The sequence below is a fragment of the Alligator mississippiensis genome, chromosome 5, assembly GCF_030867095.1.
Source record: "Alligator mississippiensis isolate rAllMis1 chromosome 5, rAllMis1, whole genome shotgun sequence".
NCBI lineage: Eukaryota > Metazoa > Chordata > Crocodylia > Alligatoridae > Alligator > Alligator mississippiensis.
The window spans coordinates 206,918,639-206,934,701 of NC_081828.1; the positions used below are offsets into that span (position 1 = coordinate 206,918,639).

The window sequence follows — 16,063 nt, forward strand, 5'->3', positions numbered from 1 at the left end:
CGCGCTGATGCACATTTCGCCACTTATACAACTGCATGCCTAGCGGTGCCAGGAGCTTTTCAAAGCACCTGATGCTACAGCATTTGCATGTGTAAAAATGCCCAGAGAGACCAAGCCCCCCAGTTACTTGCTTTAATAGAAAAGTACTTCAATGTTCACTGATGCAGAAACTGCCCAGGTTTCCCTTATCAGTCATTCCTCCTTTGCCATTCCCCACCACCACCCCCAGACACAGACTGTAGTACTCGGGGCCCCTCCACCCCCGGGAGGTGGGGGTGTGGTTTCAAGTGCTGGCTGACAGAAGATAGATTTGAATGTGGGGCCCTAGAATAAGCGCTCTGATCACTCAGCTAGTCAATAAAAAGGAGGAGCACTGACACTAACACCACTTCCCCCACCTCTATTCTGTGCAGAGCCCCTACCAGATCATGCCCTACACCTAGTCTGTGAATACTGGATGGGTATAGGAACAAGCTACGTGCCAAGCTCCTCCTGTCTGTTTTACACTCAACACCTAGGAGAACAGCTTGGCAGCATGAAGGTGCCATCTTTTCTTGCATGTTGTAGGCCAGGGGCTTCCTATGATTGCAGGCATCTTTATTCTAGACCCCCCACCTCAAACTGCAAGCCAGCAGGAACCAAGGCTGCTCTTGGCTTGATTTTAAAAGATTTAATTGAACTTGTAACACACTGCTTGTGTCATGTCACTGCTTTCCAGCCTGAGGAAAGGCTTCTGTTTTTTCTACAGCTACACCATTTTTCATGCACAGAGTTGCAAATTGCTGTAGGCTGCATATTTTTCAGGTTTCTTATAATTCACTATATGCTTCTGAATTTTTTTCAGTGTAAATGGCTCAGGCCATTCTCTCTCTGCTCACAGAGGGTAGCTGCAGCTTCTATGACATCTATGTAGAAAGAAGCTGGAACCTGCTATTGTACTGTAAGAGATGAAAATATACGCAACAGGTTTGCACAAATGATTGAAAACAGATAGTGACTTACTAACGCAACCCCTAGAGAGAATTGAAATGAGTAGATGACAAATAGAGTGAGGGGAGCAGGACTTCATGTTACGGATCACTTTTTGTTGCTTCCTTCTGTAGATGGAACCTATAAGAAGAGTTTCATGGCAGAGTTTTAAAAACAACTGGCTTAACAGCTGGGTGAAAGGAAACTGAAACTTTAGAGCTGGGCACCAATATACTGTATAGCTTATCTTCCAAACTATGAGGCTTTGCCATGTGCATTGAGGAAGTATTTTTTGAATCAGCACAAGTAAAACGAGACAAATCCTGATTATGCTTAGTCAGGCATAAGAATGAATTCATAAATGTCTAAAGCCTGTAAAGAGACAGTGACTGCTTACAGACATTAAAAAAAAATGGCACTTTACTATAAACTCAGCATGCTCCTGTACCTAAGCCCAGCACATGCCCAGATGAGGTATCACATCCATTAGAAGCAACTTGTCCAACTTCTGTATAGATCAGGCTTTTTTGGCACTTTTATCTAATAGTTGATTCAATCAGCTTTAGGCAGAAGTGCCAAAAAGGCCTGCTGAAGCACCCAATCCATATGGACATTATGAAGCCAGATCAAACTATTGTGCTGCTTCTTCCCGTAAAGCATGTTTGCGGGGGGAAGGGTGGGGGGAGTGTTGTTTTTTTAACATCTGTAAGCAGCCAGTATGTCTTCATGAGGCATATATTCACCTAATATTCTTCTAATGCCATTTTACATAAGGAGTTCAGTAAGGTGACTATATTTCCTAGAGTCTCAGGACACTCTGCTCTCCCTACTTAGCCAGCTCTGGTCTCAGCTGAGCAAACGGGGGGGGGGGGGGGGGGGGTGCGCGCGGCGCACAATGTGCGTGCGCATGTGCATTGCACGCATGCATGAAGAGGTAAGGGGAACAAAGAGGGGAAGTTAGAGGAAAGGTTCTGAAAATGGAAAAAAAGTTTTCATTTGGCCAAGGGGATAGGTATTTAAAATGGGTCTGTCTTGGCAAAAATGGGATGCATGGCCAGCCTAGGGTTCAGCAGACCTCAAGCAAGACAGATGAACAACGCTGAGCAATCGAGGGAAAGCTGTACTGCCTGGGGTGATGTCAGCTTTGACTCAGCTGCCAAGGACTTGAATTAATAACAAACAGTTCCCTATTCTATTGTACCCCAGAGCATGCCAGGCCCTGCATAGAGATCGCCCCTGCTCTGGCAACCTGTCCTCTAAATTTTAGGCCTAAGAAATAGCAGGAGGGGATGAGGCCAATGATGATTACTGTGACAGAAATACAGTCGCAGGAATGCACTGCTCCAGCATTCTCAAGTTGTTTGTTCTGTGTTTTAGTTCATTTAAATAAAGCAAGCAGCACTGTGTGCTCCAGAGGTCGGAGATGTGCTTCCCAAAGCTTCACAAACCTGCTGCAAAGCACCCAGGATAAGCTTCTCCCACTTCGTAGACACAGGAACTGTGACCAATGAGAGGCTAAATGTTAGCAGCAGAACCAGTGCTTGAACCCAGACAAACACCTGTTGTTACCATGGGATAAAGTATGTAAAGTGCTGCTTTCTTCCTCTTTGTGCTTTCTCCTTTGACATACAGGCTTATGGCTAGATCCGTAAAGGGACTTGGGTGCCTCGCTCCACTCCAGGCACCCAATTGCAAAAATCTAGATCTGCCCAAATGACCTCTCAACTTCCCTCTCCAAAATCCATAGATGCCCAAGTCTTCAACTGTAAAAGCTCTCCAGGCACATGAAACTCTGCTTCTGGGCATGCTTAGAAATGGCTCGGCCTTAATTCTAGGCTATAAAGGGCTTTAAAAACTAGATATTCCTCTGTGTACCTCACCCACAGGGCCCAATCCAGGAGAGGTTTTCAGAACACTACTAATGGCAGGAGTTCCCACAAAACAGCCAGGGCTGATGCTACTCCACTCTTTCTCCAACAGCTCAGCAGTAAAGTCACGCACCCAGGATGTGCAAGTCCAGAGGCAGGGAGGAGTAAAAGTGTCCTTCTCTGCATTTCATCTCCTGCTTTGGCCATCTCTTGAAACAAAGGACTAGCCCTCAGTGAAAGCACAGGCTTCAGCACCTGTCTGCAGGACAGCGTGCAAGGCTGGGAACACCAAGGGGAAGGAAACATCTCCTTGAACCCAGGTGAAGCAATAAGGTCATTGAACAGCAGGCTTTATTTAGGATGAGCTCCTGTGCCTTAGGCTTTTTTCTGGGCAGCTCTGGCAGCCCCAACTGGGCAAGCCAGCTTTTTTTTTAAATCTTGTTTTAAAGCATTTATCTACCCTCATATATTGTATAGGGAGCCTTATGTGACTTCCACTGTGTCACTAGGCACCCAAGGCACTGCAGTGCTAACTCGAGGTCTTTAAGGAACCCCAAGTGGAGAAGAATCACCGTCATTCTCAAGTCCTGATGACACAGGCTGCTCAAATACAGACTTCTGAGAATATCTGTTATTGTTGCCAGAGCACCCCAGTTTGCTTGCTAAATGCTACTTAAATACCCTGCAGTAAAAACTAAAGCAACTTGATCAGGACTCTTGCCCATTATACATCTGTAAATATAAGATCTCTTACAGAAGGGGTGGGAGGGGGGATTTGGAATGACATCTCCAAAAACTGAACCCCACTATAATGAAGCAATAAAACTAGAATCTTTAGAGATAACCCCAGTGTGCATGTGTACCTGCGTTGAAATGTTTAGTGCAATTTGGGAAGATTTTCTAAAATATTTTGACAACTAAATTCTAAACTAGTTTTAATGGGTTATCACTCCTTGCATTTTTCTTCATAGCATCATAGAAGTAGGGTCGGAAGGGACCTTGTAGATCTTCAAGTCCGACCCCCTGCCTGGGCAGGAGGAAAACTGGGCTCAAATGACCCCAGCCAGGTAGGCATCAAGCCTCTTCTTAAAGACCCCCAGGGTAGAAGCCAGCACCACTTCCCTTGGACATTGGTTCCAGATCCTAGCTGCCCTAACTGTGAAGTAGTTCTTACGGATGTCTAATCTAAACCTACTCCCCAACAACTTGTGGCCGTTATTCCTTGTTATCCCAGGGGGCGCTGGGAGAAACAAGGTCTCCCCCAAATCCTTCTGGTCCCCTCTAGTGAATTTATAGATGGTTACCAGGTCCCCCCTCAGCTTTCTCTTGTGAAGGCTGAACAGGTTCAGGTCCCGTAGCCTCTCATTGTAGGGCCTGCCCTGCTGTCCCCGGATCATGTGGGTGGCCCTCTGGACCCTCTCAATGTTGTCCACATCCCTTTGAAGTGGGGTGCTCAGAACTGGACACAGTACTCCAGCTGTGGCCTGACCAGTGTCGTGTAGAGGGGGAGGATCACCTCCTTGGCCCTACTTGAGATGCACCTGTGGATGCACGATAAGGCCCAATTAGCCCTGCTGACTGTGACCTCGCATTGTCAGCCCATGTTCATCTTGGAGTCAATAATGACTCCAAGATCCCTTTCTGCCTCCGTGCTCTCAAGAAGGGAGTTTCCCATCTCATATGTGTGCTGCTGGTTACTACTGCCCAAGTGCAACACCCTGCACTTGTCCGTATTGAAACGCATCCTGTTTTTGTTAGCCCACCCCTGCAACCTATCCAGGTCTTGCTGCAGTCTTTCCCTCCCTACCAGTGTGCCCACCTCACCCCAAATTTTGGTATCATCAGCAAATTAAACAGGTTGCTTTTCACCCCATTGTCCAAATCACTGATAAAGAAATAGAACAGTGCGGGCCCAAGGACCGAGCCCTGGGAGACTCCGCTGCCCACTTCCCCCCAGGTCGAATATGACCCATCCACCACCACCCTCTGAGTACGACCCTTCAGCCAATTTGCAATCCATCTGACCGTGTAGGCATCGATGCCACAGTTTCCCAGTTTTTTAATGAGGATGGGGTGGTCAACAGTATCAAAGGCCTTGCTGAAGTCCAGAAAGACTACATCCACAGCAACACCTGCATCCAATGCTTTTGTGACTTGATCGTAAAAGGCAATCAGGTTGGTCTGACATAACCTGCCCCTAATGAAACCATGCTGGTTGCCCTTGAGCATCATCCCCGATGCTGACCCATCACAGATGTGCTCCTTGATGATCTTCTCTTCTTCTATCCCTTCCTCTTTTCTTCTTTTTTCTTTTCCCCTGTAGTGCTTACTATTTGTGACACACAGATTGACAGGTATGTAACTGATACATATGTATTTGATTTGCATGTTGCAATTCAAAACCTATAAATTTATTTTAAAAATTTAGAGGGGGGGGCAGTGGAGGGTGGTAATGATGCTTCACTTTTTTGGAGTTCCCATATTCTTTCACATTGCTCCTGGAGGAAGTGGCCACAGACAAAGAAATCTATCCAGTTGGCTTGTTATATGCGAAGCATGGTGTTTACAGTGTGATTGCATTTCTGAGCCACGTAGCAGAAGTGTGTGATAGCACTTGGGGTGAAAATAAGAAGCACCAATTCCCTTCCTCTGTAGGGAATCTGAATCCCCTAATCCAAGTGAGAGCAGCACATAAATGTATGGGTACTTGTTGAGAACCTCTGCCTTATCCCAGTAGGCAGACCAGGAACAGGAGCTGAGGGAGGAAGAACTGGTATGCCCAGCTGGGAGTCCCCCATTAGCCTCAGGATCAAGATGCTCTGTTCAGAGCAAACCTTCCCTATCAAAGTACAGAGTAGTGTTTCTCAACTTTTTCAGACTCAAGGCACTCCTGGATAGACTCAAAGTACCCCTTGAAGAACGCTAGCTTTTATTTTTCACCTTTATTTGCCTACAGAAAAATAATAGAGCAGTTTTTCCATTGCAAAGAACTCAAAGACTACAACTATGGATTTCTATGTGAAATCTCTGGGTTTATTTGTGAATCATGTTTGTAAACCTAACAACTGTCACATTGCACGGCACACCTGAAAGAATTTCACGTCACACGAGTTGAGACTCACTGGTATAAAGACAACTCACTGGCAGCTTTCTCTTCCCCCTGCACAAAGTCAGGGAATAACAAGGCTGTATGTGTAAATCCTCCCCTTTCAACCTCGGTCCTTCCAAATGCTTGAAATTTGAAGCTACAACCCAAAACCACTTCCTTTTCCCTTTTAAAAGTGCATGGAAATTTTCCATTGCAGCTGAATCCAATCACATGCATGGAGAGCAGCAGACTGTCATTGCACAGCTGTGTGACATTTCTGCGACTGGCCATGGGTTGCTTACAAGAACACATTCACTTTTAAATGAGTCATTTTGATTCTCTTCCCCGTATACATCCTATTTTCACAAGGCAATGCAATGCTGCGTCATACTAAGCCACGTGCTATTTCATAGATTCATAGATGTTAGGGTCGGAAGGGACCTCAATAGATCATCAAGTCCGACCCCCTGCATAAGCAGGAAAGAGTGCTGGGTCTAGATGACCCCAGCTAGATACTCATCTAACCTCCTCTTGAAGACCCCCAGGGTAGGGGAGAGCACCACCTCCCTTGGGAGCCTGTTCCAGACCTTGGCCACTCGAACTGTGAAGAAGTTCTTCCTAATGTCCAGTCTAAATCTGCTCTCTGCTAGCTTGTGGCCATTGTTTCTTGTAACCCCCAGGGGCGCCTTGGTGAATAAATCCTCACCAATTCCCTTCTGTGCCCCCGTGATGAACTTATAGGCAGCTACAAGGTCGCCTCTCAACCTTCTCTTGCGGAGGCTGAAAAGGTCCAGTTTCTCTAGTCTCTCCTCGTAGGGCTTGGTCTGCAGGCCCTTGACCATACGAGTTGCCCTTCGCTGTACCCTCTCTCCAGGTTATCCGCATCCTTCTTGAAGTGTGGCGCCCAGAATTGCATGCAGTACTCCAACTGCGGTCTGACCAACGCCCTATAGAGGGGAAGTATCACCTCCCTGGACCTATCTGTCATGCATCTGCTGATGCACGATAAAGTGCCATTGGCTTTTCTGATGGCTTCGTGTCACTGCCGGCTCATGTTCATCTTGGAGTCCACTAGGACTCCAAGATCCCTTTCCACCTCTGTGCCACCCAGCAGGTCATTTCCTAGGCTGTAGGTGTGCTGGACATTTTTCCTCCCTAGGTGCAGCACTTTGCATTTCTCCTTGTTGAACTGCATCCTGTTGTTTTCTGCCCACTTGTCCAACCTGTCCAGGTCTGCCTGCAGCTGTTCCCTGCCCTCCGGCGTGTCCACTTCTCCCCATAGCTTTGTGTCATCTGCAAACTTGGACAGAGTACATTTCACTCCCACGTCCAAGTCGCTGATGAAGACATTAAGCCCACACCCTTCCAGGTCGAGACCGACCCATCTACCACGACTCTCTGGGTGCGACCCTCTAGCCAATTCGCCACCCACCGGACTGTGCAGTCATCCACATCACAGCCTCTTAACTTGTTCACCAGTATGGGGTGGGATACCGTATCGAAGGCCTTCCTGAAGTCCAAGTATACGACATCCACCCCTCCTCCTGTGTCCAGGCGTTTCGTAACCTGGTCATAGAAAGAGACTAGGTTGGTCAGGCATGATCTGCCCGCCACAAACCCGTGCTGGTTTCCCCTCAGCATAATTTGTCCTGCCGGGCTCTCACAAATGTGAGCCTTGATAATTTTTTCAAAGACTTTACCAAGGATGGAGGTGAGACTGACCGGCCTATAGTTGCCCGGGTCCTCCTTCCTCCCCTTTTTGAAAATGGGGACCACGTTAGCCCTTTTCCAGTCCTCCGGGACTTGGCCTGTGCGCCATGAGCATTCGAATATTCCCGCCAGTGGCTCTGCAACGACGTCGGCCAGTGCCTTCAGCACCCTCGGATGGAGCCCATCCGGGCCTGCCGACTTAAAGGCATCCAGTTCTTCCAAGTGACCCTGCACCACCTCAGGGTCTACGCATGGAAGTCTGGCGCCTTGCTGCTGCCTCTCTACAACCCCAGTGAGAGACTTGTCGTGCCCCTCACTTAGGAACACTGAGGCAAAGAACTCATTGAGGAGTTCAGCCTTGTCCCCCCTGTCTGTCACCAATTGCTTCTGCCCATTTAGCAGGGGTCCTATTCCTCCCTGGGCCTTCCTTTTACTCCCTATATATCTAAAAAACAATTTCTTGTTGTCCTTTACTTGGGTTGCCATCCTCAGCTCCATGGTAGCTTTGGCCCGCCTAACTGCCTCCCTACAAGCACGAGCAGAGGAGGTATATTCATCTTTAGTGATCTCACCCTGTTTCCACTTTTTATGTGCTCCCCTTTTGGCCCTTAGGCTGCCCTGGATTTCTCTGGTCAGCCATGGAAGCCTCCTGGCCCCTTTCCCTTTTTTGCCTCGCTCGGGGATCGTCTTGCTTTGTGCCCAAAGGATCGTTTCCTTTAGGCACAGCCACCCTTCTTGGGCACCCATCCCTTCAAAACTCCTACTCTGCAGTGCTTCCTTGACTAATCGCCTGAGTGCATTGAGATCAGCTTTCCTAAAGTCTAGCACTTTCACCCTACTAGTTACCTTACCCACTCGCCGTCTTATGTTGAATTCTATTATAAGGTGATCACTGTCTCCCAGATAGCTACCGATCTGGAGGTCCCCTATCATGTCATCTCCCGTTGCCAATACCAGATCCAGTATGGCATTCCCCCTAGTGGGACCATGTACCTCCTGTGTCAGGTGGAGGTCCTGTACACAAGTTAGAAACCTGCGTGAGCGATGGGACCTTGCTGTCTGCGTCTCCCAGCAGATGTCCGGGTAGTTTAGGTCCCCCATGACTACCGCCTATTTAGCTTTTATGGTCTCCGAGAGTTGCCTCAGGAGCCCCGCATCTATTTCTGCCCCTTGGTGTGGGGGTCTGTAACAGACCCCTACCACCAAATCCCTTTCTCCTTGCCCCCCATGTAGCCTAACCCACAATCCTTCTACTTCCTTAGCCTTGGATTCTGTCTTGATGAGGGTTGATGTGTATTGCTCACTGACATAAAGTGCAACCCCCCCCCCCCTTTCTTCCCCGACCTGTCCTTTCTATACAATCTATAGCCCTCAATATGTACCGCCCAGTCATGGGATGAATCCCACCAGGTCTCTGTTAGCCCCACTAAGTCATAGGTGTTTAGCGCAAGCAGGAGCGCTAGTTCATCCTGCTTGTTCCCCATGCTCCTAGCATTAGTATATAGGCACGTATTTAGTAGGGCTGTGCGAAGCTTCGGTCACTGATTCAATTCGGCAGAGATTTGGCCCGATTCGATGGCTGAATTTCCAAATCCCAATCAAATCAGAAGACCCTTTAAATCTCTCCAAATGGAATCTGAACCCTACGAATCGATTCAGAGGGATTCAGTGATTTGGACATAGGAGTCAGCTTTAAATATTTTGTCTCCATACCTCAAGGTACCGGGTGGCTCATGAATGCTGTGATGGTGGGGCAGATGGAGCATCCCACAGAAGCATGGCAGGGTCCCCAGCACACTCGGCAGCAGACCGCCAGCTCGGTGACTGGTGCCTCCTAGGTCTGGGGGGCATCTGGGGTCCCCCCAGAGCCGATCGCCAAGCCGGAGGGGCACAGCAGGAGGGCCCCCAGTGCACTCCCTGGCACTCCCAGAAGTGGACTTTAAGTACTTCCGGGTCCACTTCTGGGTTTGCCACCGAGCACGTAGGGGGCCCCTCCACACTCCTGTGGGATGCTCCATCCATCCCAGCATCACAGCATTCATGAGCCATGCCTGGTACCTTGAGGTGTGTAGAAAAAACATTTAAAGCTGTGTCTGTGTCCAAATCACTGATTCTCCAAATCAGCATCAAATCTTCAGATTCGGATTCAGTCAAATCGAGTCGGGGACAGCGATCAAAATCAACTAATCGAATCACTGTCCCCTATTCAGGCTAAATCCAAATCAAATATGACCCGTTTTGCACACCCCTACTGTTTAGTCACTTCCCCTTCTTTATTTTTATCAGCATGGACCATATTTTTGAATTGCTTTTACTGTTCACTATCAAAGATGTGTCTGCATTACCACCAGTGATTTCATCATAAGTTTCATGCTATTTGGCTTTTCATGAAGGGTGACCTTCTGGAGCCATGGAAGTGAGTATCTTGACCCTTTTTTTGTTTCATTACAAGTTCCTTGTCCTTAAAATGCGGTGCAAGGGCAAACAATAGGCTCAAGCAAACACGCTTTCCTGTTTTCTTCAAATGGAATCTACATTTTCAAGCCAATGTCTTTGGCTCAGAGGAGCCGACTCAGATTTTTTGGAATGCTTAGGACTTGTAATACCAAGCTAAGCCCCAGCTGCCATTTTTGGAACTAGCTCATAGGTTCAGGTACTATCAGTATTAATCACTGGTATCATTTACCCAGAAAAATGGCTGAGACTTAAAAAGAGGCTCATAAGAGGCAGCTGTAGTTTAAAAACTCATTTTCCCAACCTATTTCACTGTTTGCAGAATGAGTGTCTTCTCACTTTCGGAACCCACCGATGAAAAGGGTATTTTATAGCTGTATGGCACACATTTTAAACATGAGTGATAGTATTAAATGGACAAAAGAATGAACCAGGAAAACGTTACCCAAAAAGTTCCAGAAGTCTCTGAAGTCTGACAAACTAAAAGCTCCCTGCATAGAAGCTAAGTACTGTACCTCCTTGCTCTTGCAGCCAAAAGCTCTTAAGTAATGGGGGAGTTTTTTATCCATGTGTGAAATGAGACACACTAGAAGAAAAATTTCAGACAGAAAAAAGGCTCCAACTTTTTCAGATGTGTTGATTTTTTTTTTTGTTTTGTTTTGTTTTTACAGGATTTACACAATGTTGCAAGCCTCAGGGCAGGAAATTATGTTGTTCTGCTAATATGTTAGGTCTGTGGAGAACAAAAGCATCTCAGAAGTAGACAGCATAGCCCGTTTTCTATTAGAACCGAATGCAGTTTGCTGCAGGTAAATTAGGTACATCACAAAGCAAGCCAGAAAATTATGTTCAATAGCTGCTTATCCTCTTCTCTCAGTTCTCAGGAGGCAAAGTTAGTTTACTAGTGACTGCATTTCTTAACCACCTCCTGTTCTGTTCTGCTAAATGCTATTAGGCTAATTCAAGTTTCCGTCAGAGAGAAAAGGGGTGAAAATATGCCTTATATAACATTTTTATGGAATTTCAGCATCTCAAAGATACAAGTATTACTGGAGGAAAAGAAAGGAAGCCAGTCAAACTGCATGGATATTTATTATTAGTTGCCACTGTGTTCCATACAAATATCACATTTCAGAGTGAAAGTTTAACATGTAGCTTCACATTTGAAGTGGAATATACTGTATTTACTTGAATCTTAGGTGACCCTGAATTTAAAGGAACCCTTCAATAAGTAGATTAAACACATGGAAAAATTATAAAATTTGTTATAATTTTCTATGTATCGGATCTAATTATTGGAGGGTCATCTTTAATTCATCCCCCCACCCCACTCCTCCACCGTTACAGAAGGGCAGGTAGGTAATTTATACTATTTACTGTCATCCTCTTTCTATCACTCCAGTCTTTAGACTCACCCAGTTCTTCCATTTTGATATTCTGATTCTTCTCTGTATTAAGACGGCCATGCAACTGTACTAATAAATTCTTCTAATGACACACTGTGTGTGTCAAGGTCATAAATAGACATATTAACAAAGGTCAGTCCTGAAGACCAACCCTTGAAAGATCCATCTATAACTTCTCTCCCACTCAATTGTTCACCCGCTCCCATCCAACGTCCCTTCAGACACTTCAACTATGTACAACTCTTGACCTAATACAATCCTCAGCTTCTTCTTCAAATACAGTTTCCCAGGCAACACCACACCTAGTGTTTCAGCAAAATCCAGATAAATGTACACGTTCGCTTGCTTAGAAAACAAATGATCGTTTCATTCAAAGGCACACCGAGTTAATCTGGCATGATCTATATTTAGTAAGACTCCACTGGCATTTACCTCATTTGCATTTACCTCTATATCTGTAGGGGTCTGAATCTCACAGAAGTACAATTCTGAGACCCCAAAACATCATGCTAATGGAGCTATAAGACTATGCCTACCAGCAAATATAATGCCTTTCTTTTTACTTAAGAAACCTTAATAGATACACTAGTTTAGGATTACATGTTTTGGAGAATATATTTTCAACTCAAGATTAGTGTTGGCCAACAAGTTGAATTAACATGGCAAACACCAAGTGTAGCAATATGGCAACTCTCAACAGACTCTTTCACCATCAGGCACCATAAATCAAGCACTAACAGCCCAAGGCACTACGAACCATTATGTTATCACCTGACAAACAGCATATGACAACTTTTGGCACTGGGCTGTTGCCTATCAGTGCCACAATAAAAGTACAGACCCAGGGACCCGTTTTAAGCCTGGCACTGTTCAACATTTTTATTACCACCTGGAATGCAGGAATAGGGAGGCTCCTAATCAAGTCTGTGTTGGTTGCCTCAAGACTGTTTGATTGTCAGGCACACCCTAGGAATGTGACAGTGATGTGAACATGCTGGGAGGACTAAGAGGTCTCAAAATGTGGATATTCTCTATTCAGTATCACATCAATCAAGGTGCAGCCTCCCAAGTGGTTTGGAAGTCAGACAGATAGTTAAGGAATCTGGGATAAGAAGACTTAAAAGCCGGAAAACATTTACACATGAAGCCTGCAAGCTCCTGGAAGAGATGGGGGATGCTGAACCAAACCCATGGGCAGCTATGGAGTGGGCCAACCACTGGGAAAGATGAGACTTATTCCTACAGCATTTTATACTAACACCAAATGAGTCCCCTTTGGGTATGACCTTGATACAGAAGCATGGGTCAAGCTGAACACACAGATCAGGATATGGATGCTTCAAAACAGTACTTTACAAGATGAACATCTTAGGCAGTCCCCTGCATGAATGTGGTGTCTAACAAACAGCATAGCATTTGATTGAAAGCTGCAAACTTTACAAATGCCCAGACAGGACAGACAGAATCCACACATTGAGCGATAATACCAGACAGTGGCTCATAGATTTGTAAGTTGATATCTGATGCCATACATAAGGAGGAGGAGAAATGTGGAAAGAGGACTGACATGGCAATGCACTGTTCAGTAAGAGAAAGGAATACTACTTAGCTCTGTGCATTCATGTGTTAAGACTGAGACTGGATGGTTCACAGAAGGTTACATGCATAAAGATGCAGGTTTTCTGCAGAGTTCTGGATTTGTGTACCTGGTATATATATCCCCACTGCTAGTTTGGCCGGCAGTGAATAAAGGCTATTTAATTTCTATTTGGTTCCATTGACTCACTGGCAAACCAGCAGCAGTGGAGCTAGAGTTGTGTCCTGGGACATTGCAACAGTCTGGAGATGACAAAACTGGAAAACGCTGCAAGCACTTGGGAAGGCAGGAATCAGTGGCGATATGTAGGGGGCGGACGTGCACCCCCCTGAAAGCACTGGTGCACCCGACAGCCAGCATTCCTAGACAGGGGGGGGCAGGCGAGAGTGTTGGTGCCCCTCCAAAAGTGCCAGCCAGGGAGTGGGGCCACCAAAAGAAGCATTCCCCCTGCAGCCGTTCGCGCTCACCTGGGTCAGTGGGATCAGCCATGGGGCGACTTTGGATCCAGCCTATGGAGCTGTGGCTTTGGCAGCATTCAGCAGCTGCGGGCTCTGCCCAGGCTGTGCCACATTTGGGTGCTGGGGGCTTCAATAGAAGGGAAGCTCTGCCCAGACTGCATCGCAATTGGGTGCCCAGGGGATTGCAGAGGGGGAGTGTTCCCAATGTGGCACCACAGTCATAGTCCTAGTGTTGACCTGCCTCAGACTTGAGCAGGGTCGTTCCAGCGCTCCGCCAGAAAACTGTCAACCCTTGGATTAGAGGGCTCTGGTACGGACAATAATTAAAAGATAAATGCAGGATGCCAGACACAGGAAAGAAAAAGAAAAATGCTCAATACAGAATGGGCGATAACTGTCTTTTTAACAGCACTGCCAGCAGGAACCTGTGGGATATGGTATATCACAGATTCAACGAGTCAGCCGTGTGATGCTGTTGAAAGAAAAGCAAATGCTGTTTTGGGCTGCATTAACAGAAGTACTGCATGTGAGCTATGAGAAGTAACAGGACCACTTTACTTCAGGATGCAGTACTCTGGCTGAAGCTTGTTTCAGATCGATTGGAAAGGATCCAAAGATGAACAAAAAATTATGAAGGATGGAATGAAAGCAAAGAAAGGTTGAGAGAAACAGAGAGGTTTAGTCTGAAGTAGGGGGTGGGAGACTAAGGAGTGAGAATAAAAACATTTTTCAAATATTTGAAAGTCTACAATAAACGAAAGGAAGAACAATTGCTTCCCTTTGCCACAGAAGACAGGACACAATGCAATGAATTTAACCTACAGTGGAGCAAATGCAGATTAAATCTCATGAAAAACCACTACGTAAGAACAGCAGGACAATAGCACATGCTGCCATGAGAGGTTATGGAATGTCCTTCACTGGATGTTTTCAAAAAGAAACTAGATAAGCAACTGTGTGGCATGGTTTGGGAATGCCACATCCCATACCTGTGATGGAGATGATGATGCCCGAGGTCCCTTTCCGTGTTATGATTCTATGGATCTAAAAGCACGATTCTACTACAGCCAGTGTCTTCAGGGCATCTTTCAAATTCCTTTTATTTAATTTAATGTTCCTTAATACTTATTCAAACACTGGTTTGAAGCTACAACCATTCAAATAGCAGGGCTGAATATGCCGTTAGAATACATAAAGGAGAAAGGACTAAGAGGCACAGAATCATGAAATCCAGTGTAGAGAAGTAGTTTACAGCTATCTACAGCAGCTTGTAGGGGTTGGTGGAATAGCAGTCTTTCCACCCAGGGTTGAAAAAGAACCGTCCATGATCCATATGCACCTCACAGTAACAGAGATGAAGGCCACTGAGCAGCTCCTGACAATGCACACTGAGTAACAAAGACTGCCAAACCAAGACTGGGCAATGTGATGGGATCCTCAGTTTCCATGGACAGCACCTGCATGCCAAGAGGTACTTTGCAAATGACCCCGGAGAACAATATGATGGCAACAGACACAACTTAGATGCACCCTGCTAGCATGAGCTGCACCAAGTAAATACTGATCACTTACCTGGTTCTGATCATTGTAGTCACATTCCCTAGCCACTACTAGTCCTCCTTTCTGACTTGGGTGACCCTGGGCAACCAGACACTTGTTGGTTTGAAGGTGATACAACTGTGAAAGAAAAAGACTGCTTAATATATGCAGTGAATTAGAAGGCAAGTATCAGAATGAACATTTGGCAAGTCTTCTAATAACTCTCCTTCCTAGAATTCATTATATACTCAAATTCAAAATACTTTCTTCCCTTTTAAAATATAGCCATTTCCTTTGATCTAGTTATTTTTAATACAGCACTTAAAACTACTTAATTTTATTTTCATAATATGCCAAATTTCCCTTTACCCTAGAACTGGAAATTATGTGCACATCAGATGAAAATTTGGCCCTCCTGTATACAGCTAACTATTTGTCTGCTACAACCTACACCTTCTTATTGGATATTTAATGGATTTTTTTTCTATGAATCACAGCAATTATGAATATAACATTTTCATTCCTCCTCCTCTTTTGGGACAAAAAACAGATTAATGCACATGACTTTTTGCAACCTGAAGAGGACAAGAAAAAACCTCCACATTTTTCAGCTATGCTTAGTTACAATTCTGGTGGGATTCAGCTTAGCATGCCAAATTTCCCATGTCTTCTAAATGAGTTTCTAGCCTAGTTTGGATATACTAACTACTCTACAACTAGAATTATCTGGTGTTTGGTGCTATCAGACTCCTGACATATGGCTATATGTTGAAGAAAGGCTGCTACCAGAATGAGATTCCTAGCAACTGTTCAGAAGCTCTCCTGGTTTGACAACAGTGCTTTTACATATTCCAGAGTTCTGCAAAGAGCCTTAGTCATCCGGACAACAATCCCACAAAATAAATTAGCTGGAATGCTTTTATTCTGGTCTCAAATTATTTAGCAGGGGTAAAACTACAAACTAAAGAGTAATC

At 45.6% G+C, this 16,063-nt stretch overlaps 1 protein-coding gene across 7 annotated transcripts in view; it reads right to left on the bottom strand.

Moving 5' to 3' along the window:
• GALNT11 (polypeptide N-acetylgalactosaminyltransferase 11) overlaps positions 1-16,063 on the bottom strand; it is a 93,228-nt gene that overhangs the window by 12,872 nt on the left and 64,293 nt on the right. For 6 of the 7 annotated variants that reach the window (XM_059729214.1, XM_059729213.1, XM_014609056.3 and 3 more), the window contains exon 10: positions 15,123-15,227. In XM_059729214.1, coding sequence (XP_059585197.1) covers positions 15,123-15,227 — 105 coding nt within the window. Of the gene's footprint in view, positions 1-11,162; positions 15,008-15,122; positions 15,228-16,063 lie in introns of those variants that run through there. The other variant, XM_019499057.2, reaches the window with a different exon arrangement.